Raw genomic sequence first — 24396 nt, 5'->3', positions numbered from 1 at the left:
AACATTTGTAGTTATGAACTGTTAGAACATACAAATGAGAAAATATTGTAAGAAAATGTAGCAGATCATGTTTGCTATCTTTTTTATGCTCACTGTTAGGAAACATATGCATCTATGGTCTGTTTGAGTGTGCTCATGAGTACCTATTTTTCAAAAGATTAGTTACTGATACCGCTTGAGACATAAAGAGAAAATATTGTGAGAAAGGGTAAAATATCATATTTGCCATTATTATTTATGTTCACTGGTAGGAAACATATGTCGTTGTGGAGTGTATAAGCATGATCATGCATACCACTCTCAAATTTTATGTTAAGAAAAACATTTTTTTTTTAATCACACATACATTATCTGAAGTTAATCACTGCATCAGATAGCCCCAGATAAATTATGTGGTAGAATATTATGCATAGCCACTGTAATTCATTGCTCATACCACTTCCAGGAGACGTATACAGTTTGATTGCTTCAATTGCTCTTATTTATGTTTATTTGTTTTTACTATCATAGTAATAAAATGACTAAAACCAAAGAGACTGGTTTGCCCGTATTGTGGGACAAAGAAATAAAAGTAATCTTCTGTGACATTTGTATTATTGACATTAACCTGAGAAATATTATAAAAAATGTCAAGGAGAGTACAGAGAGAGAGTATGACCAGATGCAATCGAAGAACAAATGAGATCAATTAAAGAAATATTGAAAATTTTTTAAGGAATTGAAGCGAGAATCAATGGGTTTGGGTTGGGATTTGGCGAAACAAACCATTGATGCTCCAGAGGAGTGGCTGACAGTCCATGATATTCCACTGCCGACGCTGATAAGAGATGAACATAATCACTCGAGGCCATGTAGCACGAGACATGCACCTTCTGCATGTTAAAAATAATATAATCATTGTATTAATTGTAATTTTAATTATTTTTTTATCTTTTAATATTTTGAATACTCATTATTAAATGAGGTATATCTAATTTTGTATATTATTCTAAATAATATTTTTTGCCATTCTAAGAAACAATTCTCTCCATCGAATCCGCAGTGTTCCGAAAAATTATTCCATACATGCGGATCGGCCCCCGCCCGCAGCCGATCCGGACCGTAGATCACCTGATCTACGGTCCGGATGTATTTCGGTGGGCTCCACCTAAATTTTTTTTTTATAAAAAAAACAGAAATACTTCTGACCGTGGATCAACTTGATCACGCAATAATCTCTCGAGTGTTCCCGCGTTTAGCCCAATTTCACGGCTGTTGAAATATCCCGCTCGCCTCGCGGAGACAATAAGATGATCGCTTCTTTCTTTTATGCTGTTGCTACGGCCCTTATTGTATGCTGAAGCTATCGCAGGGCACTTAAAAATGAGGAAAAATCTCTGTTCTTCAGAAACCCTAATGTAATCTGCGCTTACAAATGGCCGATTTGATGAACTTCACCACCGCCAGCAGCGGCATGCAGAAGGCCATCTGCACTATCTGCTTCGAGGACCTCAAACCCATCACTGAGGATCTCCAAACTCTCCCCATTTGCGGCCATGTCTTTCACGAGCTCTGGTAAACTGATCGCAAAACGCCTTCTCTTCCGTCCTGTCACGAACCTCTCTAGGTCGATCATTTTGCACTTCATTCTTTTTTGTGTTTCAGCATTCAGCAATGGCTGGAATACTGTCCGGCGGGGAAGAAGCCAACTTGCCCCGTCTGCAAGCAGTCATGTTCTCGCAAAAACCTCACTCGCCTCTACTTTCAGTCCACCGGTGATTCTACCGAGCTATCTTCATCATTGTCGACGCAGGGCCCTGCCAATGCTGATGCCAAAACCCTAGCTGAGGAGGTAAGGAGGCTGGAAATGAAGCTTGCGGCAATGACCACCGCGTCCGAGAATCAGCAAGCGCATCTCAAGAAATTGGAGGAGGAGGTACACGGATTACTACCATTTTTCATAGTCTCCCTAAGTTTCCCGTCTGTTAATTACGGAAAAGACAAGAGCTCATTCATGGTCTATGAGGATATAAAACTGCTATTTGGGTTGAAACGGGCTTGAGGGAGGTGAAAGAAAACACATAGGTAAAAGATAATGGAAGCTGCGAAGCTTGCCCTGACCCTTCTTCAGCTAACTTTCTCAGCCTGTCTGGTTCATTGTCACATAAACTGTTTATAATTAGTGATTGTAATCTGAATATAGAATTATGATTAATTTAGTTTAGCTTAAGTATGTATCAGATTTCTTGCTTGGTATGAGGCCATAAGGGGCTGTTTCAAAGCTGCTTTTAATTAGTGATTTATGCTGGATTAAGTACAAATCCCGCCAAACAAAAGGGACATTGTAAATCACACCAAATTTCACATCTTTTTTGCCCCTAGTTTGGCACTAATTATCGTGTTTACTTAATCCAGGAGTTCGATCGATTTAGAAATTTAGCGAATTGAAATGTGTGAGAGGATGATGGGAGGAGAATTGCTGGTAGATGCCTTTGCATTTTTTTACTTGAACTAAATCTATACTTTTCTTATATCTTTGTTTGACTAGTGCAAACATATATTTCATCCTATTTAGTATCTAATATATTATAAATATCATAAAATACAGAATTTTTACCATCTCAAATTGCTCTCTTACTTCTTACGGGCCACCTTATATATATATATATATATTCTTGAAGTTTTTACATCTAAATTAATTTTTATAACAAAATTTCTTATTTTTATCCTTTTTTGCACGTTATTATTTCACCAACTTAAAAAATATATCAAGACTGCTAAACTTAGAATATAATGTAGCAATAGATGCTGGTCAAGACTTAAGAGGCCTTGGAAGAGATCACGATGAAGCGATCCATGCCTGCTATGGAGGTCATTGGAAGAAATTAAAGCAGCATTGTTATTTGAATGTTTGTGAGTCTATGAGAGACTATAACTCATATTTACCATTAAGGGTATTTTTAACTGTAATGAAGTTTCAGTCATATTTCTTTAAATTTAAAGAAAAAAAAAGACATTAGCCGGCATATTTCTTCAAATAGGTGCATTACAAGGCATATGAAGTCAAATTTCTCTCATTTGGTTGCTAGAATTTAAAATCATTATTTATGATTCCTTAATCATTGATGCAAGAGATTATTTTTAAATATAAATGAAAAATACATAGATAATAAAACGATATAATGTTTCAGCACTTCATTTTTTTTTTTTCAGTTAAAGAAAGCTGCTGCATGGCTAAATTAAAAAGAAGATTTCTGTTGTTGAAAAATTCTGTCTTTTCCATTTTAAAATTATTTTTGTGCAATTGAAATACGTTAAACGTGATTTCCATTTTTAAACAGTTGCTTTCACTTGGAACGCACTTTATCATGCTTGCTTGTCCTTTTTTTTTTGTTCTTTATTTTCCTGATCTAAAGAGAACAGTTTCTTGTACCAAGCTTTCTGCTTGGAAACAGTTAGCAACGAGAGAGGAGCTTCAGAAGGAGGAACTTAAGAAAGTGAAAGAGTACAAAGAGCACCTTCTTTTTATGAAAATGGAGGTGAATGCCACTTCACAATATAATCTTAATGATGCAGTTTAGCCGTCATGCGTAGTTTTCAATTATTTGTTTTTATTAGGAACTATCAATAAAAACAGAAGAGATTGCTAAGCTACAGGAGAGGAGCATGGCATTGGCAAAAGAACTTGCTGCTCTCAAATTGTAAACACGGTTATCAAATGTGCAACATTAGTTAGACGAACCGGGAATTGAATTTCCTTTATGTTACTTGATATTAAGATTTGTTTTTGCTCTTTCTGTTTTGTACTTCAGGGCAACTGACATAAACTTAGAGGAAGAAGAAATGGTGAAGCTTGCTTCATTCGGACATGGAAGCAACACAGAGAATGCTTTAGATGTTTTGAAAAAGTCACTTGTTCTACGCAACAAGTAGGTTATGTGGAAGAGTAAAATCATTGCTTCATGTTACCTATTTTCCTAACACTTAAAAGGATTGATTATTTGGCTGCTTTGAACTAATTTAATTTGTAAAAGCTTTATTTTCCATAAGAATTGGAATTTCAAGGTATGTTGCGTCAATTCATGTGCTGTAAAGTCTAGAATAATTTGGCTTCCTAACAGGAATATCTGTTAATCATTATAGCTCATGGATTTATATGCTGACATTCTTCATTTCCTTCCAGACAATTGGGACTGCATCATTATAATCATTATTAGCCTTATGTTAGCTATTCTTGTCTTTTTTTAAAATAAAGCATAAAGTTTCCTCTTTTTGTGGGACGCATCAGCTATCCTTACCTGCTTTAGTGTAGTTTGGGACCTTTAATTGAGAAAGATCCAGTGACATTAAGCAAATCCTTAAGAATATTTTATGTTGTTTTTTTAATATTTACTGTAGTGCAGCTTTAGGATATAAAATTCATTTAAAGTAAGAGATAACTGATTTATTTAGTTTAAGAGCTTGCTTGAAAACAGTTGAGTAGAGAAGCTGTTACTTGTACTTGAATCTTAATATGTCTACTTATGATCTTGATTGTGATACCACAGTTAACCCAAACCACGGTGCAAGACGACAAATGTTATTTTTGAATTTAGAATGAGGATACAATGGAGACTCAAAACAAAGGAAAAGAACTATACAAAGCGAAAAGTGCTGCAATGTTTGCAAACAAATGATACAACAACAAGACACAAACAATCCTGACGAGGAGGAACTCCAGGGTGGTGGTGCAAGGCAAACGACTGCTGTGAAGGTCAGAGAAGTGTCAGGCTGCTGTAGAGGTGTCGAACCTCAGCGCAAATCGCAGAGCAAAGCGGCGCTTGTGTAATGCTGGTAGATTATATAAAACTATTAATGTATAAATAAATTCACCAACAATTATAAAATATAAAATATTACTTAAAAAAGATTATGGTACAATATTTAATTTGAAGGCATGCATTAAGGGTGAACCTATAAACTAAAATTTCAAATATTTTTTAATAGTTTACTGCAATAATTAAAATCTAAAAAATTGCAAAAAAAAAAAAAAGTAAATTAACTTCAATGCTTTGAAGGGTACATCAGCAAAGCGTAGCTGTTGCCACGTGCTTTGCTTGGCTCTGCTTGTGAAGCGCACTTCGAAGCGCGCTTTTAAAGACATTTATTTTTCAGTTGTCTTTTTTCCTAGATTGGGAGTTTTATGTTTGCCAACTGTAGTCAAACTGATTTTAATTTTCTGTCAAGTACGTGAGGTAATATATGATTCATGTCATTTAATCTTTTTGTAAACTAATGTTTTGGAAGTTTGAGTCATTCACTTCACTATCATGAACAACGCTCTTTGGTACCAATTCAGTTTAACTTTCAAGATAATTCTTTCTGTGGCCGTATGAAGCACAAGAACCACTATTTCCTATAATTTCAAATTAATATTTTTGAACTTTATATCTGATACAAAAGTGTCCACTGCCATTAAACCTGGGCTTTCTCTTTTTTGTAGTTCTAGTTATAGCATCTCAAATGTACTACATTCTCTTGAATTAAAAATCTAGAGCTTGTTTAGCTGTTCAACAGTTTAGAAGTTGATTCCCAAGTCATCTTACCCCATAAATTTGACTCTGAATTAAGCATGAGAATTGCTCACTAAAGAATGCTTCATCCTTCTATCAAAATTATCTCCCGTGCATATCTAGCTTTACCATCTATAATGTATCTTTTTTATTTTGTATTAAGTTTTTTTTTTTTAGATGAACTCTTGGACCTCAATTTCCTAAAGCAGGGGCAGGCACAGTTTGAGAGGAAAGCTTTGTCTGCCACAGTCATACTCTTTCTGTTATCTAAACTTTATGATCATTAAGGGACTAGGGCGACAAGCAAACTTACACATGTATATATTTGAGGAACAAATTGTTGGACAAATCAGTAATAGGTTTATTTAATTTAAGAGAATAATCTGTGACGAAGGTTTATGTTTCTAACCTCATCATAAATATTTAGCAGAGGTCCTGTAAAAATCATCCCTTGAGTTGGTTGCAAAGAAGGTTTGCATAAATATCATTTTAAATGACTTTACTTTGGTTTACAATATGCTGGAATGTTGTCTGAGAATTTTAGGCGAAGTGGGATTAGAATTAGAAGGCTTCAGCTTGCAAGTTTCTTTGCAGTGTACTAATAGGAAGGAGACAAGCTTCCACAGAGATTATGATAAACAAAATATTTCACTTCATCTACACAAAATAACACAACCCGAATACATAAAAGATAAACACCTACAATTTAAAAGGTAGGTGACATCTCCCAAATCCTAACCCTAAGATTCAAGCCAACAGTTGCACATATACATAACCCTGAACTTATTAAGCTCTATTTATACCCCAAAATAATAACTAACAAATGACTAAGTTGCTAAAAAAATTTGAAAAAAAAAAAGGCTTAGTGGTTTTTTTAGTCTTTATGCCTAAGTCTTCAAATTATTTCGGGCTCTGTGTCACCTTAATGGAGCATGAAGCAATTTAGACCAATTTGATAGGAAGGAGATGAGCTTTCACAAAGCTTAGGGAAAATAAAATATTTTACTTCACCAGCACAAAACAATATTACCCAAATTCATAAAAGATAAACACATATAATTTGAGAGGTAGGCGATCTCTTTTAGACCATAACCCTAAGATGCAAGACAACAATCACACATGCATAGCCCTAAGCATATTAAGTCTATTTATACCCCACAATAATAACTAATAAATGACTAAATTATTCTTTTAGTCTTGTGCCTAACTTCTTCAAAGTATTTTAGCGGGTATGGCGTCAACTTAGTGGAGCACGAGGCAATTTAGACCAATTTGATAGAAAGGAGATGAGCATCTGAGATTAGGAAAAATAAAATATTTTACTTTACTAGTGCAAAACAACATAACCCAAATACATAAAAGATAAACATCTTCATTTGAGAGGTAAGCGATCTCTCCCAATTGCAAGACAATAAGCGCACATATGCATAGCCTTAACATATTAACCCCTATTTATACCCCACAATAATAACTAACAAATGACTAAATTGCACTTTTAGTCTTGCTTCTAACATAAGTCTTCAAACTATTTGGATGGTCTTGGTGTCGACTTAGTGGAACTAGGCGGACGAATCTGTAGGTGCCGGCCTAACATGCTTTTATTTCAGGGTTGTTATTTATTGGTCCTTTATTAATCCTTTATTTCAGGAAGTTTGCTTTCCTACTCACACACAATCCCTTCCACAATACATTTTCTATTAATCGCAGCTAGCAATTTAACATCTCTGTCTGGTCATATAACACTCACGCCTTCAAACCTGATTCACCAATGAATCTTCTCTTCATGCCATCTCTAACTTCAATTCACCTCTCAATAAAATCAAATTCCACTGTTAAAGATCTACATCAATTTGATTTAAAGAGCATTCCTTCTTAACACAATATTGCTCTTGCTTGAGCTAGGGAATGATTTGTTTGAGCCTTAAATAGATTAGTCGGGTTGGCTCATTCTTTCTGATGCAACCTAGCTAGCAGTATGAATGTGTCACTTGTTCTAATTGTTGAATAAATATGGATATTTTAAGGAAATGAACATTTACAAAATATAAATCAACCAGTAGTTACATTTGTTTTTAGTGTTTTGAATCTCCGCATCATAAAAGTTCGATGTTTCATTTTGTGGCCATGATAAGATCACATTTTTTCAATCTTTGGGAAAGCGTCTAGTTATACTGTCATGAGCGATAGCATCACTGAGGTGATCCATCAACTGAGATTAGGAGGGCTGGCGGGGGATGCCATTTGGTTTCACCCAAGAAGCCCTGGCACGGCCAGGCCGCAGGTTCTTTGCTTAAATTATGGGGTTATGCCTAAATGTAAGCTGAATTCGACTAGTCAGCCGTGATATTTTGGGGATATCACATGTTTAAAAAGATATTGTTGAAATTGATCCTTACTGTTCTGGTCATTTTTGTCACTTTCTTCACCTTATTCATTAGCTGCCGGTAATTTTTGGCATTTGCTTGAAAACTAAAAAACACTTTGAAAGCAGTTCTCCATGAATCTCGAAATTTATTTACTTGATCCTTCCCTTTTTCCTTATACCTTTTGCATGCATTCTCTTTCATTTTTTAATGCGCTAATTGATCTAGGTGATGCAATTCACATTGATTGAGAAGTCCTTTTCAGCCTTTGCTTAAAAACTTAAAAAATAATTTGAAGTCGGAGACACCCGAATCCTTCATGTTTATTTACTTTTGGATGTTGCAGGAGTTATAGGGATCTGATGATCCAATGCAACATTCTTGGGAGATCTGAAACTCGCACTAGTAAGAAGCTTGAGAAAGCTAACGAAAAAATAGATAAATTGAAAGTATGTATTGCGTCTCCATTTTTCACTTCTATACATAATATTTACATAGCGCTTGTGCGGATGATTTATGTATGTAAACATTTCAGATAAGATTGCAAGAAGTGGAGAAGGCACTTGAAGAAAAGGAAAATGAAATTCTCAGGCATTTGAAGGCTTCTACCAAATTAAAACCTAAGCAAGTCAATTTGAGTTGGATAGAGCAAAATGTGAGCTGTCCTACAATTGAGGATCAAGCTGTGAAGCAGTATGCAATGGAAAATTCAAATCGGAATCAAATTTGTAGATCCGAAAGGACTAATCCTCAAAAAATATCGTCTCCTCCAGTTTATGAGGAAAATAAATGTGCAGTTGATTGGAATATGGATTCTTGTAACTGTATAGATGTGGATAATCTGAATCTGATTTCAGACTCAAATGATTATCCAAATCTTGTAGTCAAGCGTGAGGACGGACGAGGTGACCCAAATGCACCACCTATCTCAGGAGTAGGATTTTATTCTATGCTGAATGCTCCTGCTTATACAATGGTTGGGAATGATTCAAAAGATGGAGAGGACGATTCTACAGAGAAAATTCTTATGAGTGGGATACAGAAAGGTGTGCCTTGCTATGCAGCCAAAAATGAAGCTCAGACTTGCATTACCTCTGCTTGCTCAGGTGAGTTGCTCACCTCGTTTATGCTTTCTTGGAGATATATCCAGAGAATTCTAACGATATTTTGAAAACTTATAAACTTAAAAAATTCCTTCATCAATTCCTCTAAAATGACTTATTCATAATCATGAGCTTAGCTTTTCAGCTGAGCTCATAGATTGTTTATATTAAATGGTAGATGTTAAGTTTTACAAACTTCAGGGCTGTTTGGGATTATTTTTTGTTTTTTGTTTTGATTTTGTTTGAAATAATTATGTTCAATATGCAAAAATAAAATATGATTGCTAATAAAAGTATTTAAAATACTAAAAATTGTTTAGTATTTAAATTTTTTTTTGTTTGTATAAAAAATGCACAGAATAACGGTCTTTAAAAACCAAATTGTCCAAATAAAATTAATCCCAACGAGGTCCCAGTAAAGCAGTTGCTTGAAGTAGAACAATATATATTCCTATTTTTTGTATGTTTGAGGAATGCTTTCTGCCATAACTCATAAGGGAGGCGCTGTCATCCTTTGGATTACTTTCTCCATGTGACAAACTATGTCCAGAAACAAATAATCTGTGTTGATAGAATATTGTAATTTTGATTCAACTATATATCTATATATTTATATATCTGTCTGTCTATCTATCTATATATATATTATTTATTTATGTGAAGTAGAAACGTCTGGAATTGATTTAAATATGCTGGAATTTGAACCTGGCATATGAATATATGTCTGACTCAATTGTCAACCCAAATTTGAGCATGATTCAAATCAGATATGAACCCAGTTTGAATTGTATCCAAACTTCGGTTTGGAACGTTGCACGCTTCTTTATGTGGGTGCTCATTGGGGAAGGCATTTGGTTCTGAGTGAAGGAAAGTGGGATTAATGAGAGGAGTTTGTTGGGAAAAGAGTTCAATTGCGTGTGTGCTTCAATATCTCCTCACTCTACATGATCATATGTCTTATTATGATCATGAAATAGTTAGTAATGGTGTGGCTAGTGATGACAAGGTAGTTGTGATTAGAAGGGAGAGGAGATTGATGATGAGCTGGTGGAAGAGGGAGATTGTGGAGATAAGAGTGAGAGGCAACAACGGATGAGGCACAAGTGAGATAGAATCCTTTGGAGAAGAATTTGCCTTTGAGTGAAGTAGCCATTGTTGATGGTGGATTTGGATTTAGCTTGGGTGATTGTGTTTCAAATAGAGTTAATGGCGTTCAAAGTATAAGTGAGGTTTATCATTTTTATCTAGGGTTAGAATGAAGGCAACCATGCTTCTTAAGAGGCTCAACTCATATTCAAACATTGATTGGAATTGGGATTCAAATAAGATTTAAATCGTGGTTTGAATCGGTGTTTGAATTTGGGTACAAACTTGGTTTGAATTTGAAAATCATTGAACCAATTTTAAATGTTTTGACTTTAGAAAGTAATTTGTGAATATAATATGGATAACTTCATTGGTAAGAAAATTTTAAGTACATGTAAACGATTATGTTTCTCCAATTATGTGCATTATGAGTCAAAATCAAAATTTTATTCTTTCATAATTTTTAATTTTAATTATTCCTTTATTCTTAAATTTTTGTGCCAGTGCACTATTGTCTCCTATAATTTGTAATCTTTTATACTTAACCATTTAATTAAAAAAACTATTGCAAATATCACCCTAATAAATTTGCATCATGTGAATTTATCTCTTTTTTTTTTGAATTAGTCTAAAGCATACCACATGTTATGTTAATTTTATTCCCTTGAAGAAATTATTTTTCTGAAACTATTGGAATTTTTCAAAATTTTTTATTTGTTTTTTCCTCCTTAAATCATATCAGTCTCTTTTCACTTAATTTGATTTGAATTATCTAGTAATTATTTTAGTATCTACCTTTGTTAATATATTTCCAGGCAATCCAAGTTTTCCTGGTTCTCATGTATCTGAAAAAGCATACAGGAGCATGAGCAGATGGCGCAAGCATGCTCAGCCAATATCATCAAGTGGGGACTTGATTGTTGTTGGTGCTGATGGGAGAGGTGGAAGGATCAAAGTGTTGAAAACTCGAGATGAATGCTTGGTATGTTTTAATTTAGGAGCAATTACATACAGACCCGCCCGAAACTTGTTATTTATGAATCAACCGTCCTTTTTATCCATTTTTCAAACTCACCCAAATATCAAAATTCATGGTAAATCCACAACCCATATTCTCAATAATTTGATCGTGGCATGCGTAAATAAATTGGTTCGGTAGTTTGAAAACCTCACCTGTGTTTTTAATTTATAAATATCAATGTTTGGGGTGATACATATGTAATTATCTCTTTAATTTACAGTTGATCATTACCTACTTTTGTTTAAGAGTTTCAAGCTTCATTTTTACACCTGCATCATAAATTTTAGGGGGACTCGATGCTGACGGTCGGCGCAAAGAGGCAAAAATGGGAAACTAAGTCAAAGTGTCAATTTCATATTGAACATTTCTTTGAAAAGGCTCAAAACTAGGTGAAAATGTATGACAATTTTCTAGCATGGGAAACTCTGTGTACCAACACCTTTGTCTGTAGATGCGAATATGTTATTTTGTTAGTTATTATTGGTTCCATCTATGGAGCAAAGTGTAATTGCTAACTTATTGTGAATGATTAAGTGAAGGGATGATGTACATCTTATTGTTGAAGCCATTAACTAGCTTTATTCTCTTACTATAAATATGTTGACATAACTTAAAAAAATGTTGCTTAATAAACTAGAATGAAGGGGCCATTATATAAACATAAGCAATGTGTAAAAGATATGTATAATATCTTAAAGGAAGGTATAAATACATGCCACTCAATTCTTATTTACATATCTAACATATGAACTTTAATTTTTAAATGCATACCACCTTAACACTTGTATTAGATATGATAATGACATTTTTACTGTGATGTGAAAATTTGGGTGGTATAAATATTAAAAAGCAAAGTTTAGGTATTAGATATGATCCAATGAGATGGGGTTGACACTTGTTTGTTTCATTGTACTCTTGATTAAGGAGGAATGACATTTTTGAGGTTTTATGGAGAGCCATCAAGCAAGAATTTTTGTGAAAATCTCTTCTATGCTTTGTTAGGCCCTTGGTTTCACAAGTAGGTGGAGCTGGCTTTTTTTGTAAATAATAGGATTTTTGTGGTCCTTTTCTAACTTTAAAAAACTTGTGTTGCTTTCCAAACATCATGCAAAGCAAAGAATAGCAACTAGGTTCTTGCATTTCATAATTATATGTCTACTAACATTTCAGTTTTTTAGGGTTTTAATGGACATTTAATGATATTTGATGTGAAAAAACTAAGGTGTTATTGGCCTAACATTGTATCTTTTGGTGGGCAACCTCCAACATAAAGTTATGCTTGTACATGCTAATGAAGCAATTTGGCCACCAAAGGAGAATAGATGACAATACTCAAGCGAGAAGTGAACCAAATTGAGTCACATAAGACGCTGATGTGATCTAATCTGTTGATTGGTCAATGAGAGCATACCGACCATCTTGACTCGGCTTTATCACCCAATCTCCTTCTTGGGAGGGATCCAATTCAGCTGCATCCTTTGAGTGATAAATGGAACCCTGCTTCATTTTAGAACCAGCATCTCCTTGAGGAGCCACCTCCTTTAATTCTATGTTATGCCTCATGATGAGCCCACTTTGGGGTATCTAAATCAACCAAAGGCTGTCCTTGCTTGACCTCATAAATTGCTTCTTCTTCACCTAGAAGCCTATGCTTATCACCTTCAATTATCGATTGCCCCAAGCTCAAGAGCTAATTCGTGCCATAGTCAAGGGGCTAGCTGAGGAGCCCCCACCTCTTCCTTTGATTTTCCTGACTCCTGCAAAACGTCCATCGCTCCATCAATTATTTCCTCTTCATATGAAGACAGAGATTCTGTAGAAGATAAGAGATTATTTCATCCCTTCACCTTCCCGAGAAAACTTCTCCTTTTAATGAGGATTAACTCATCAATCTCTTTCTTCTGAAAACTATAATATAAGGGAAGTTGACTAAATACATTGATTTATACCTATCAAAATGATGACATGACTCCCTGTCGGCCTTCTCTTTCCAAGGCCTCCTCTTCCTCATCATTATCGATATCTTTGAACTTTCAGTACTCCTTGATCATGACTCCACACAAGCATGGAGCGAACACCCAACCATGGAGGAGAACCGTGAAGTACATGAGTACATCAAGCTTCTAACATAATGCCTCGAAGGAACTTTTGAGAACTGCATGCAGTGGTGTCAGCTTGGCTTTTGTATTAGGGATGTGGATAAGTTTCATCCCAATTAGCCATCCTTTCTTCATAGAAGCAAAGCAAAATTTATGCTTCTAATTTTTTACCTTATTTTAGATCTTGAAAATGGACTTTGCTCCCAAGAAATTAAATGAATCTTTTTAGGTAAGGTTGAATGGTGAACAGGAATCTGAAGAGTGCTATGGACCAAGGGATCTTCATTCATCTCATGAACATCACTCAAATCATAATGATCACAATAGAGTTCAACATCACTTGAGCTGCGATGACACTGTAGAACTTAAACAAGTCCATTAGCTCATTGCAAAGAGGCAACAACAAACTGAGTTTGAACTAGTCTTGGTAGAACAGTAGCTCGTTGTCATGGAAAGTGTTCGCCTTCTTGTGCTTCTTGGCCACCCAAGATAGAATAGAAGAATCAAAGAGACACACTTGTCTTAATTGCTCCACTTGCTCGTGAGTCATCTTTAATGACCCCAACAAATTGGTTGTGACAAATTACATGGGATTGGCTCAAGAGGATGCAAACATTGAAGAAAAAGTGAGAATATGGGAGAAAATGAGGAATAGAATAAAATCACCATGTCACAAACTCTTATATTGGTGATGAAGAAGATGTAATCGCCAAAGAAGGGGTAAATAGGTAAAATACAGGATATCAAAAAGATAATCATATTAACATATGAATCAAAGTGACAAAGTGGCACTTTATTTCAAATGAAACACATCAAGTATAAAGGGTTTGAATACAAGCAATTACATTAATTCAAGGAAGAAATAAAGAACCAATGTAGGTGTCCCAAAAAATGTTGGTCAAAAGTTGATCTGACGGAATAAGCCTCTAAAGCAATAATTCAGTATGCCTACTCAAGCGATTGGTCTTGGCTTGACCTGTAAAACCAGGGGTAATTACAACAATGTTCACTAAGAATAAATTGCTATACAACCAAGATATGAAAGTAAAAACAAAAAAATAATATAGTATAACATAAATATATAAATAAGTTTTTAATATATCAGTTGGCTTGAATTGAGCAAGAAATTTAAGAATCCTCTCTCTCGTACCCACTAACTCATAGTCAACTAAAAAAAAGCCAGAACGATTATCTGTGATCAAGAGCGGCCCCAAGTTGGATCAACCAACTAGGGGCTTCACCCCATGTACCACTACCATAACGCATTATTTGTTGGAGTCATCCTAGACAAGTTCGCCCTCCTCCACTTCTCTATCGCCTTACGTCCATTTTCACCTTGTTTTTGAACATGCCAAGAAGTAGATCCTTCCCCGGGATGTTTGTGTTAGGTGACTAAGATCGACCATAGCAAAATACATGAAGAGCAAGCAAATAGATCTAGGAAGTAACTAGAGAATGCTAAAGCTATTGGACTCAAGGAGAATAATGATCCCCTGATCCATACCAACTTGTCATTGTTTGTGTTGATTAGTTCAACATTTTGCACATATGTTTCATTATATAGATCTAGGAAGTGACATTTTGCATATATATATATATATATATAATATATATATATATATATATATAAACACACACACACACATATAAGGAAACATACTTTTCTACATACAATGAAACATATATATAATTTTCAAAATCCAGATAAACAAATATATTTACATGTGCCACAATCAAACTAATGAAAAATTGATAAATATGAATATCATGGTATTCCGTTTCATTGAGAAATTTAACATTTGGGTGAGAATTTGAAAAATAGATTAAAGATGGGGATTAATGTAATTTGGACCGTATTGTGGTGACATCTGCATGTACAGATCAATCGTATTGGGATAGTATTGTCGTGAATACCACCTCAATATCATCAATTCGCATCTATCATATCGACACGTAATTTTTTTTACATATTTGCCCCTTAAATTTTTTCATAAGAAGATAAATTCATACCTTATCCATATCCCCATCCAAACACCCAAACCGGCTTTGTTGAAAGCAAGATGTATAATCAAGCACACAATCAGCCGTCCAGAACTCCAAATCGTGTGGCTTGAAAAGCGCGTTCTCGGCAGCTCGACACGTCATAAACAAACGCATCAACTTGATGACATCTGCACCATATCGTGGCGACTCTCCGCAGCAATCATGAAGCTATATAATGACCGCTGCTTTTCTCAAATCCCCAACTCGTTTGATTTTGCTGTTGAGGAAGAAAGCTGAGAGGATTTGTTCGCGATGGAAGCTGCCAAGGAGAAGATCTCGAACGTCGCTGCGTCGGCCACAGCAGGCATGGATAAGTCCAAGGCTGTTGCTGCAGAAAAGGTTGCGTTTTTGTCATTATTTCAAGCTTTCTAATTCTAATTCATTTTCTAATCTAAATTGATTAATAGCTGTTGTAGATTGGAATCTTGATTCTTTTAGGGGATGTTTGGTTGCAAGTAATATTTAGCTTAAAAAATATTTAGCGAGCCAGAGAAAAAAATTCTTAAATCTATCTCAAAATCTGGTATACTAAGGGAGCGTTTGGGGCAATTTGTGTGTTTCAGGATAAACAACTTATCCTGAAATGCGGTCTGCTAGATTCGACACGCGAGCCGCATTTAGTGTAAAAATGGAACTGTTTTTGGATAAGCAAACAAAATGAGCAATTCAAACAGTAATACGGCGTTATAAAAAGTGCTACCTCACTTATAAGCTGTCCCAAATGGGCCTTAAATCTGGATTTTCGCCTTAAAAGAGATGAGATTGAGAAATAAAACATGTAACGTGAAAATTTTGATGGTTATTTTATTTTTTTATAATGTTTGAATGGATTTATGTTAAATCTACGGTTAAATTCTTTTTTAAATTATGCCTTAAAACATTGCCTTGTGAATCCTTGAAGGGGTTAGATCTCTCAAACTGTTTGGTATGTTAATAAATAAATGTTAATAATCAGGGAGAAAGTGTTTGACAACTTTAATGGGATTTATCTTCTCTCACGCTTTGTAAACTGGGATTTACCAAATTTCAGATTTAAGCACAAATGGAGGAAATACAGGATTTAAGGACAAGTGTAGGATTTACGAATGTCTTTTTTTATCTTGTGTCAGGAGCGTCTTAGAACCTCCTACTTAGTTATCTTTTATGGATGTTTACTTGCAAGTAGAATTTAGTTTAAATAGAGTTTAATATATCCTGTGAATCTTGATTCATAAAATTTTGAAGCGGCAAAAACTTCGAATCTGTTTGGCATGTTAATTAGCAAGTACTTATAAATTCGGAGAAGCTGTTTGACAACTTTAATAGGATATATCTTCGACCAACCTTTAGCTTCTTCAAATCCTTAAATCCCTCTTCCAACTCGATTTATGTATGTTGAAGAATTGGTTATACTTGATCCACATTTTAAATTTACTTAGAATATCTTGTTATGAATTGTGTTTATCAGTGTATCTACTTTGTATGAATGCAGGCAGAGAAACTGAAGACAAGGGATCCACTACAGAAGGAAGCAGCAGAGGAAAGGAAGCATGAGAAGATCAGTCAAGCAGAGCTGGATAAGCAGCAAGCATACAAGGAGAATGCTATTAAAAAGGGTGAAGCACACCACACAGGCGTCGGACACGCAACCGGCTTGGGTGGACACCACGCCGGAGTCGGCGACGAAACTGGCTTGGGAGGACACCACACGGGAGTTGGCCACGAAACAGGCTTGGGTGGACACCACATCGGGGTCGGTCATCCAGAGGGCTTAGTCGGGCATCAGACCGGTGTTGAGCATCAAACCGGTTTGGGTGATCCAACTGGGCACACTACTGGTGGAGGAGTGTTGTGATCAGGTGGATGGTTTTATGAACATGAGTCGTGCAATAAATATGGAGTATAATAAGCCTTGCTGGTTATAGCTTGTGGGCTTTTGCTATGTGCCATTCTTGTGTGTTTTTGTTTCACGTGGGCATGCATTGTCTTTATTTGTTGTGTGTGTGTGTGTGCGTGTGTGTGTGTGTGTGTGAGAGAGAGTTTTCTTTTCTTGATTAGAATGTATTGGTGATTTAATAATATTTTGTTATGATATGTTTGCTATTTTCTAGACTTTTTATGTGATTCATTCACTTTACTTATTAATTTAAAAGGTTATAGTGAATGTAGATTAGGGCTGATAATGATCTGATTTCAAGTTGAGTTGGGGTCGGCTTGAAATCGGCTTGAATAGATTTTATGCGGCTCAAAATAGTTATATTTGATTTTGAATCAAGTTCAATTTGGTTCGAAACTTGGCTTAATTTAAAATAATTGGATCTGTTTTAGCTAGGAATCGGCTCGATCCAACTCAAAATTGAAAATAATTGACTTAACTCATGTCTCATTACACTCAATAACTCATAACTGATTATATTTAATTTTTCTTATTATTAGGGTGTAAACGAACCGAGCACAAGTGCAACTCGTTCGGCTCATTAAAAATAACAGTGTTCATATTCAGATGGTTTATATTTCAAAAAAAAAAAAAAAATTATGTTGGACTCATTTGCTTAATGAGTTGAATACAGTTGTCGGAGAACAGGTAACCGTTTTAACAATTCTTGCCCGATTTAAATTTTTTTATTTATATTAAAGTATCATTTAAATATAATTAAATATATCTAAGTCAAAATGAGCCGAACATGAATGAACAAATTTATGTTCGTGTTCGATTAGTTATTCGTGTTTGGCTCATTTATATAGCGAATAAATCTAACATGAGCTTCTTAATAAATAGAACACAAACTATTCCAGAATAACAAGTCATTTTGACAACCTTACTTATCATAATTTATATAATTTTTTTTTAAATAAAAAAAAAATACTACGATTCAAATACTTAATCCAAACTTTCAGCTCATTTGAGCCAAAATTCAGATGAAATTTCGAGCAATTAACGATCTTCGAGCTAAATTCATAGCCCTAATGCAGATGCTTGCATTTAAATTTTGTTGCATAAAATGATTTAAAATATATCAGTATTAGAATTAAATAAGATTTTAAATTTTGCAGTTCAGAAATACTTTGCCGTGCGGTCTCACCAATTTTTAGAAGAATAATTAGTTTAAATTCTTACATTGTTTTTCTTTCTAAACTAGAATTGAATAAATTAGTAAGTCTTAAAGGTTGCATGGGCTAATAATAATTTAACCAAAGCTTAGGGCTGTTTGGAAGTAGATTTAGCATGGTGAAGTCACCTACTTTGTTTTCATTTCTTATTTATTTATTTTTTTTTATTTTTAGAGGAGTCGTCAGTTTGTCAATTATTGTATACTTTACTTTTTCGAAGAAAATCTATGTTTCAGATCATGTAAATGATATCGGAAGAAGAGAAAAAAATGAAAAATACAGACACACAAATGCAGACAAACAAGAGAAAGAACGCGGAGAACCTCTATGCAACAAAATTCGCAAGAATTGGTCTAGCATTACGTCCAAATAAGATTAGATCGAAATAACTTGTGTTAAATATCCACGAAAGAATACCTATGAAACTACCCACAACCAGTAATTCAGGAGTTTTTGTCTGTTTTAGGGACAAGAACCCTACCAATTGGACGTATCTCACTTGGTTAATTATGTCAGCGTTGGAGCCCCATTTTTCAGATCCCGCTCCCGCTTCCCGTTCCCGCTCTCGTTTTGCGAATAGTCCCGACGTCTCCCTTCCTCCCCTCCTGTTTGCGATAAAAAGACTTCATACGGCTTTCCTTGTAGTTTAAGAAGTCACACGGTGTCTTCTTCAAGCTTCATGAGGATAGAAGAAAGGAAAGTGCAAGAGGTAGTTCCTTACGGTGAAGGAAGAAGAAAGAAGAAGATTGTTCTCCCTTAGCTTCTTCTTGGTGGTTTGTAGCTGAAGAGAAATTGAATTTATTTCTTTTGTAAGTTTATCTTCTTCGGTGTATCTCGGTGTAAAGAGAGAAGAAAAGACAGAGAAGAAGAGAGAGCAACGAAGTGAGAGTGAGAGATTCCTCTTGTAAGTCGAGGCGATCGACTGGTGTAAATTCCTCACCTCAAGTAGCGTAAATTCCTCAAGTAATGAAATCCTTTGCAATTCCGTGGATGTAGGCAATTTGCCGAACCACGTAAATCTGTGTTCTTTTCTGGTGTGATTTTTCTAGTTCTATTTTTCACTTCGTCGGTCGTTCTCCTATTTGCTTTATATATATACTACATCAACTGGTGTATATCTATATCGCAACGCAATGAATTACATTATGATGGTTGCCCAAAAATACTCTAAATCAAATGAGTTTTGCTTACATTTAAAGTGATAACTGGTGCAGGACTATCAAAGGATAGTTATGTCACATATGAATACTTTAATTTTTTCAGAGCCCCCTGTCACCTCCCAAAAGAGCCCTTGTGGGTGGTGGGCAGCCCAGGACTTAAATACTGCTTTTCGGCCCTACACCTAGCTGATGTGGGACTATTTGTCCGTGACATTCTCCTCCACCCAATCACGTGACGCCCTCGTCACGGATCGGCTCCACCGAGGGTCCCACTGGACCATGGAGAGTCCACACACCTGGCAGGCAGTAATTTGCTCTGATACCACTTGTCACCTCCCAAAAGAGCCCTTATGGGTGGTGGGCAGCCCAGGACTTAAATACTGCTTTTCGGCCCTACACCTAGCTGATGTGGGACTATTTGTCCGTGACATTCTCCTCCACCCAATCACGTGACGCCCTCGTCACGGATCGGCTCCACCGAGGGTCCCACTGGACCATGGAGAGTCCACACACCTGACAGACAGTAATCTGCTAAACCACGAGGTGGAGAGTGAGTCTCTCGTGGTTCCACATGGGTAATGGCCTCATCGACAAGTGAAACATGCATAATAGTTAAATCATCCTGACAGAGAATCTCGATACTTCAAAGCACATTCGAATCATATGGGCAGATGACAAATTGTCGTAACCTAAACGGCTCATTAGGAATCAGGTTGTCAGAATTATACCAACGAAGCCGAAAGGAGCGACAAAATGCAACTGGGTAGTCAAAGGAAGAGAGGAGTAATCCCTACAAAGTAGAGCTAGTCGGGTCAGACTACGACCGATCTGTTATCCCAAGCACTAGGACCCTCACTCTACCTGGTCATGAAGGTCGTTGACCCAACAAGGCGAAAGATCCCTGGTTAGCAATCCATAAATTGTGTCATCCACAAGGAATTAGATAGCCCTAAGATCAAAAGATCGAAACTTTATCCTATGACTATTAAGTGGAACTCCAAGAGGTGGGACTTATGCCCGCCGAAATGATAGATGTTGTTGGAAAGCAGAAGAAAGGATGGTTCAACTATAAAACTGGAAACACTCCCAATGAAAGGATTTACACCCTGTCAGGGTAAAGTCTCTGGGCACATATGACTTTGACACCAGTTTCATCCTAAAGATCCAAGGGACTAAAGTGTGTCACTCATGATGAATTTTTTGAAAAAGGTTAGGCTTACATATGACCTAGCTTGCTATGTGCATAATTTTTAAAATTGTGATGGATGTAAAAAGTAGAAAATCTATATTTTTTAGTTTTAAAATAAGGGTCATTAAAGATAGACTTATAACATGCAATGTGACACAAGTTAAATCTCTTGAATTTTTAACATAGTCAAACTCGTGTAAATACTGATGCTTTAACTCTCATTGCTCGTCGCGATCAACCCAACAAATAATGCTCTTTAAGACATCTCAACCAACATGGGTCAACCGTCTATCGAGCTTGGCTTGCTATCCATGCACACATACAAATGAAAATACAAATAGTCATATAACAAAGGTGGCGAGGAGTGTGTTGTAGAGGCAGTGACTCAAGAGTGAGCGTGTCGTGGCGGCAACGACCCAAATAAGTGAGTGTGCCCTAGAGGCAGTGACTCGAATGGGTAGGCGCGTCATGGAGGCAGCGTCCTAAAAGGATGGTGTTGACATGGAGACAACGACCTAGAAGGGTGGTCGTGTCTTGGAGGCAGAGACTCGAAAGAGTGGGCATACCGTGGAGCAGTGGCCCGAAGGATGAGTGTATCGTGAAAGTTGTGACTCAGAGGGTTGGGCGTGTCGTGAAGGCAATGATCACAAGAATGGGTGTCTCATGGAGGCAGCAACCCGAAGAATGAATTTGACGTGAAGGAAGTGACCCTTAAGGGTGGAGTGTTGTGGAGTCAATGACCCGAAGAAATGAGTGTGTTATGAAGGCAACAACCCAAAGGAAATGGGTGTATCGTGGAGGTTGTTGTCCACATGGGTGAGCGTGTTATGGAGTCAGCGACCCAAAGAAAAGGATATGTCGTGGAGGCAGCGACTCAAAAGGTGTTTATGACGGTCCAGAGCAGTGTCGTAGGAAGTGTAGGGATGTTACTCTCATTGGAGAGAATTTCACAACGGATGTGCTCAGTGACGAGTCGCCTATTCACATGATATGTGAATGCGAGGGAAAAGTGTGTAACATAATTCCAAGTGCAGCACATCTAAATGCATGTCATGAAGCATGTAAAGTGCTATGCAAGCAAACACAAAATGATGTGAAGTCCAGAGCGAACCACCTGTGATGTGGTGCAAAGTGACATGAGGATGTTATGAAGCAAATGTAGTGTAATGTGTCATTGGGAGGCACAAGTACTCATCGCGAGCATATGAGGTTATATGCTAAAAAATGCAAGATAAGAGTGCAAGTGATGAATGTGCTATTGCATAGTCATGCAAACAAATGCTATGCAGGTGAAATTGGTTGTTTGACCTGTTGGATCGATGGGGAGGTCAACTCGAGACAATGTAATCAATGAGCTCAGTCGTGCTAAGGCGGCCGACTGGACCAACTTGATTGATCGACCGGATCGAGGCAGTAGGTCGGACCAAAGTAATCGATCGACCAGGTCAAACCGGTCGGTTGGACTTAAGTGTTTAGACGACAGGGTCGGGGCGGCCGGTGGAGCCAAAATGATCGGTGCGCCACTCTAGAGTCGAGTTTGTCGGTTGAGGAAATGTGTCATGGCAATTGGGTAGGGGCGGCAAGTCGCAACAATCTGCTAGTGCAACAAACTTTATGCAAGACACATATGTTGACACAATACATTATGCAATGCAAATATTCACAATCGATTGACACACTCATTTAACGATCTCACATGAGAACCTAAGGTTTAGCACATCGATATGCGACATAACCATCTCCTGCTTTGGCGAAGAGTGTGGGGAGCTTCAACTTATAATTTTCAAAAGAAAATTCTTCACAATGTTGTTGAATGGATTGACTACAAAACTTTTCCCATTCCACAACTTCTCATGATTTTGTAAAGTAAGCTAGGTACAAAGTGTTTCTCACTTCACAAAATCTAAATGTCCCAAACCCTTTAATGAGGTTTGGAAATACTAAAGCAAGAGGAAATTGAGATTCTGACATGCTTAGGTGTCTTTTTAATGGTTTATAGGGGAATCTTTTGGATTGACTAGGAATATATCTAATAAAAGCTTCCTAAACTAAGGATTCCTTTAGAAAATAAACGATCAATCCAAAAACATTTGGCCGTTCCGACTAGTGTCAATTGACTAGCTAGCCACATGTGGGCAATTGAACCCACAACACCTTGTCAAATCTAGTCGTAAGGCTAGCTAAGAGAGGAATGCACAAGGGATTTTATAGAATCTCACCGGCGTAGCGTTTGATGTTGTGTTTCTGTACGTAGAATGAAGTTCTCCTGGTGGTAGGAGAAATGGAGACGTTTTAACAAAGCTCCAGCGAGGTCCGCTCCACTCCTCCAAAGAACGAAGAAGTTCTCATTGAGAAGGAGAGTTCGTTGAGATTCTAATGAAGTTACCGCGAAGCTAAGATGAAGCATTCCTTTAATGAAGTTACGATGAAGCTAAGAGTAGGCACTTTTCTCCCTTGCTATCCAAGCTTTTTCTCAAGAAGATCTCCTCGCACACTCAAGAAAAGTGGTGGAGGAAGATGAAGGAGATGAGGAAGAAGAAGTTGAAGAAAATAAAGAAGATGGAGTTTGGGAGGAGAGGAAGTTTTCTCTTCTTTGCTTGAGCTCCTCTCCAAATTTTCCCTTTACCAAAGGTCCTCGCTAGCTTTCCACCACCAAAAGGAAGAAGAAGCAACCCTCTCCTCTCCTGAATAATGTGTCTAGGAGAAGCACCAAGAGAGATAAACCCATAGCTCATGTTTTGCCCCCCTTTGCTAAAAGTGGCCTAAGATCCCTCCAAAAAGGGTTTAATCATTCCTTTATCTCCCCCATATGCAAATTTCCCCATGGGCCAATAAATCCCATAATTCTGGCTGCATAGGGAGGTGTGCCAAAAATTGAGATTTTTTACGTCCTAGAAATGAACCAACGCCTAGGTGTCACGACCCTGGTGCCTTAGTGTCGCGTCTCTAGTGCCCAGGCACCCAGTCTAGGGTTATGCCATCAGGGCTCTAGCGCCTAGGCGCCACATGTGTGGGTGCTAACGAACTAGTACATTTGGTTGATCTTTCTTGCAAAAAGCAAGGTATAAATGATACGACTTAATTGATAAGTAAACTAATGTATACTTTTGCTCTCATACTCAGTTTATTTTATGCTATATGAGATAACCCACGCTAATATCTGTTTTGTAAGTTTAGTCATTATATTATATTTTCTCTATGAACCCATTTAGAGTTTAGGAGAGTATATACTATAAAAATAAGATATGAGCAAGAGTTCTTAAGACGTTTGACATATAAAATCTTGTGGAGAGGATCAGGAGTTAATGCTCTCATATAACACTAGATTATACATTTGTTGAATAGATTTATGATCAAGTGTGTATCTCATTTTGCTTTTTCATGGACCAACGGTAACCAACATGTTCTATTATTTATTCAGAGTTTATCTTATCACAAATGCTTGTTTTCATTTTTTCTTCAGAGTCTGTGCTTTGTTTGGATGTGTTTTCACGATTAGACAATTACATGACTCACTCAAAATTACTATTGATAAACTTATCACGTTGTTTCATTCATTTTTTTTCAAATTCTCATTCAAATATCAAAATTCACGATACATTTATGTAATTATCCTTTGAATGAAATAATTCCATATATAACCCCAGAAACATTGCCACAAATCTTGCACCATCTTTCATCCATTTTTAACATTAAATTTTTCAAAGCCCA

At 36.5% G+C, this 24396-nt stretch overlaps 2 protein-coding genes across 3 annotated transcripts; both read left to right on the top strand.

The window, feature by feature from the left end:
- Nucleotides 1-1254: 1254 nt before the first annotated feature.
- Nucleotides 1255-11665, top strand: LOC110023765 (E3 ubiquitin-protein ligase TRAIP-like). Its single transcript, XM_020723332.1, has 9 exons — nucleotides 1255-1554; nucleotides 1645-1915; nucleotides 3417-3518; nucleotides 3598-3680; nucleotides 3792-3908; nucleotides 8241-8343; nucleotides 8430-9000; nucleotides 10899-11065; nucleotides 11392-11665. Exons 1-9 carry the CDS (start codon nucleotides 1415-1417, stop codon nucleotides 11491-11493), a joined length of 1656 nt encoding a protein of 551 aa, XP_020578991.1. The 5' UTR covers nucleotides 1255-1414; the 3' UTR covers nucleotides 11494-11665.
- Nucleotides 11666-15436: 3771 nt separating this feature from the next.
- LOC110023771 (protein LE25-like) lies at nucleotides 15437-17147 on the top strand. Of its 2 annotated transcripts, XM_020723342.1 has the most exons (3): nucleotides 15437-15585; nucleotides 16718-16935; nucleotides 16975-17147. In XM_020723342.1, exons 1-3 carry the CDS (start codon nucleotides 15499-15501, stop codon nucleotides 17078-17080), a joined length of 411 nt encoding a protein of 136 aa, XP_020579001.1. In that variant the 5' UTR covers nucleotides 15437-15498; the 3' UTR covers nucleotides 17081-17147. The 2 variants fall into 2 exon arrangements, with proteins under 2 accessions (XP_020579001.1, XP_020579000.1); XM_020723341.1 differs by having other exon boundaries at nucleotides 16718-17147.
- Nucleotides 17148-24396: the final 7249 nt, after the last annotated feature.

The sequence above is a fragment of the Phalaenopsis equestris genome, unplaced genomic scaffold (assembly GCF_001263595.1).
Source record: "Phalaenopsis equestris unplaced genomic scaffold, ASM126359v1 Scaffold000229, whole genome shotgun sequence".
In the NCBI taxonomy this organism is placed as follows: domain Eukaryota; kingdom Viridiplantae; phylum Streptophyta; class Magnoliopsida; order Asparagales; family Orchidaceae; genus Phalaenopsis; species Phalaenopsis equestris.
The sequence above is the reverse complement of the archived record's forward strand: the minus strand, read 5'-3'. Positions and strand labels throughout refer to the sequence as shown.

Bases quoted from the DNA above. Each gene is read 5' to 3' on its own strand.
- LOC110023765 (XM_020723332.1), top strand. From the start codon at position 1,415: ATGGCCGATTTGATGAACTTCACCACCGCCAGCAGCGGCATGCAGAAG. The intron at 1,555-1,644 runs GTAAACTGATCG...TTTGTGTTTCAG, and splicing joins CATGTCTTTCACGAGCTCTG to CATTCAGCAATGGCTGGAAT. The intron at 8,344-8,429 runs GTATGTATTGCG...TAAACATTTCAG, and splicing joins AAAAAATAGATAAATTGAAA to ATAAGATTGCAAGAAGTGGA.
- LOC110023771 (XM_020723341.1), top strand. From the start codon at position 15,499: ATGGAAGCTGCCAAGGAGAAGATCTCGAACGTCGCTGCGTCGGCCACA. The intron at 15,586-16,717 runs GTTGCGTTTTTG...GTATGAATGCAG, and splicing joins AGGCTGTTGCTGCAGAAAAG to GCAGAGAAACTGAAGACAAG.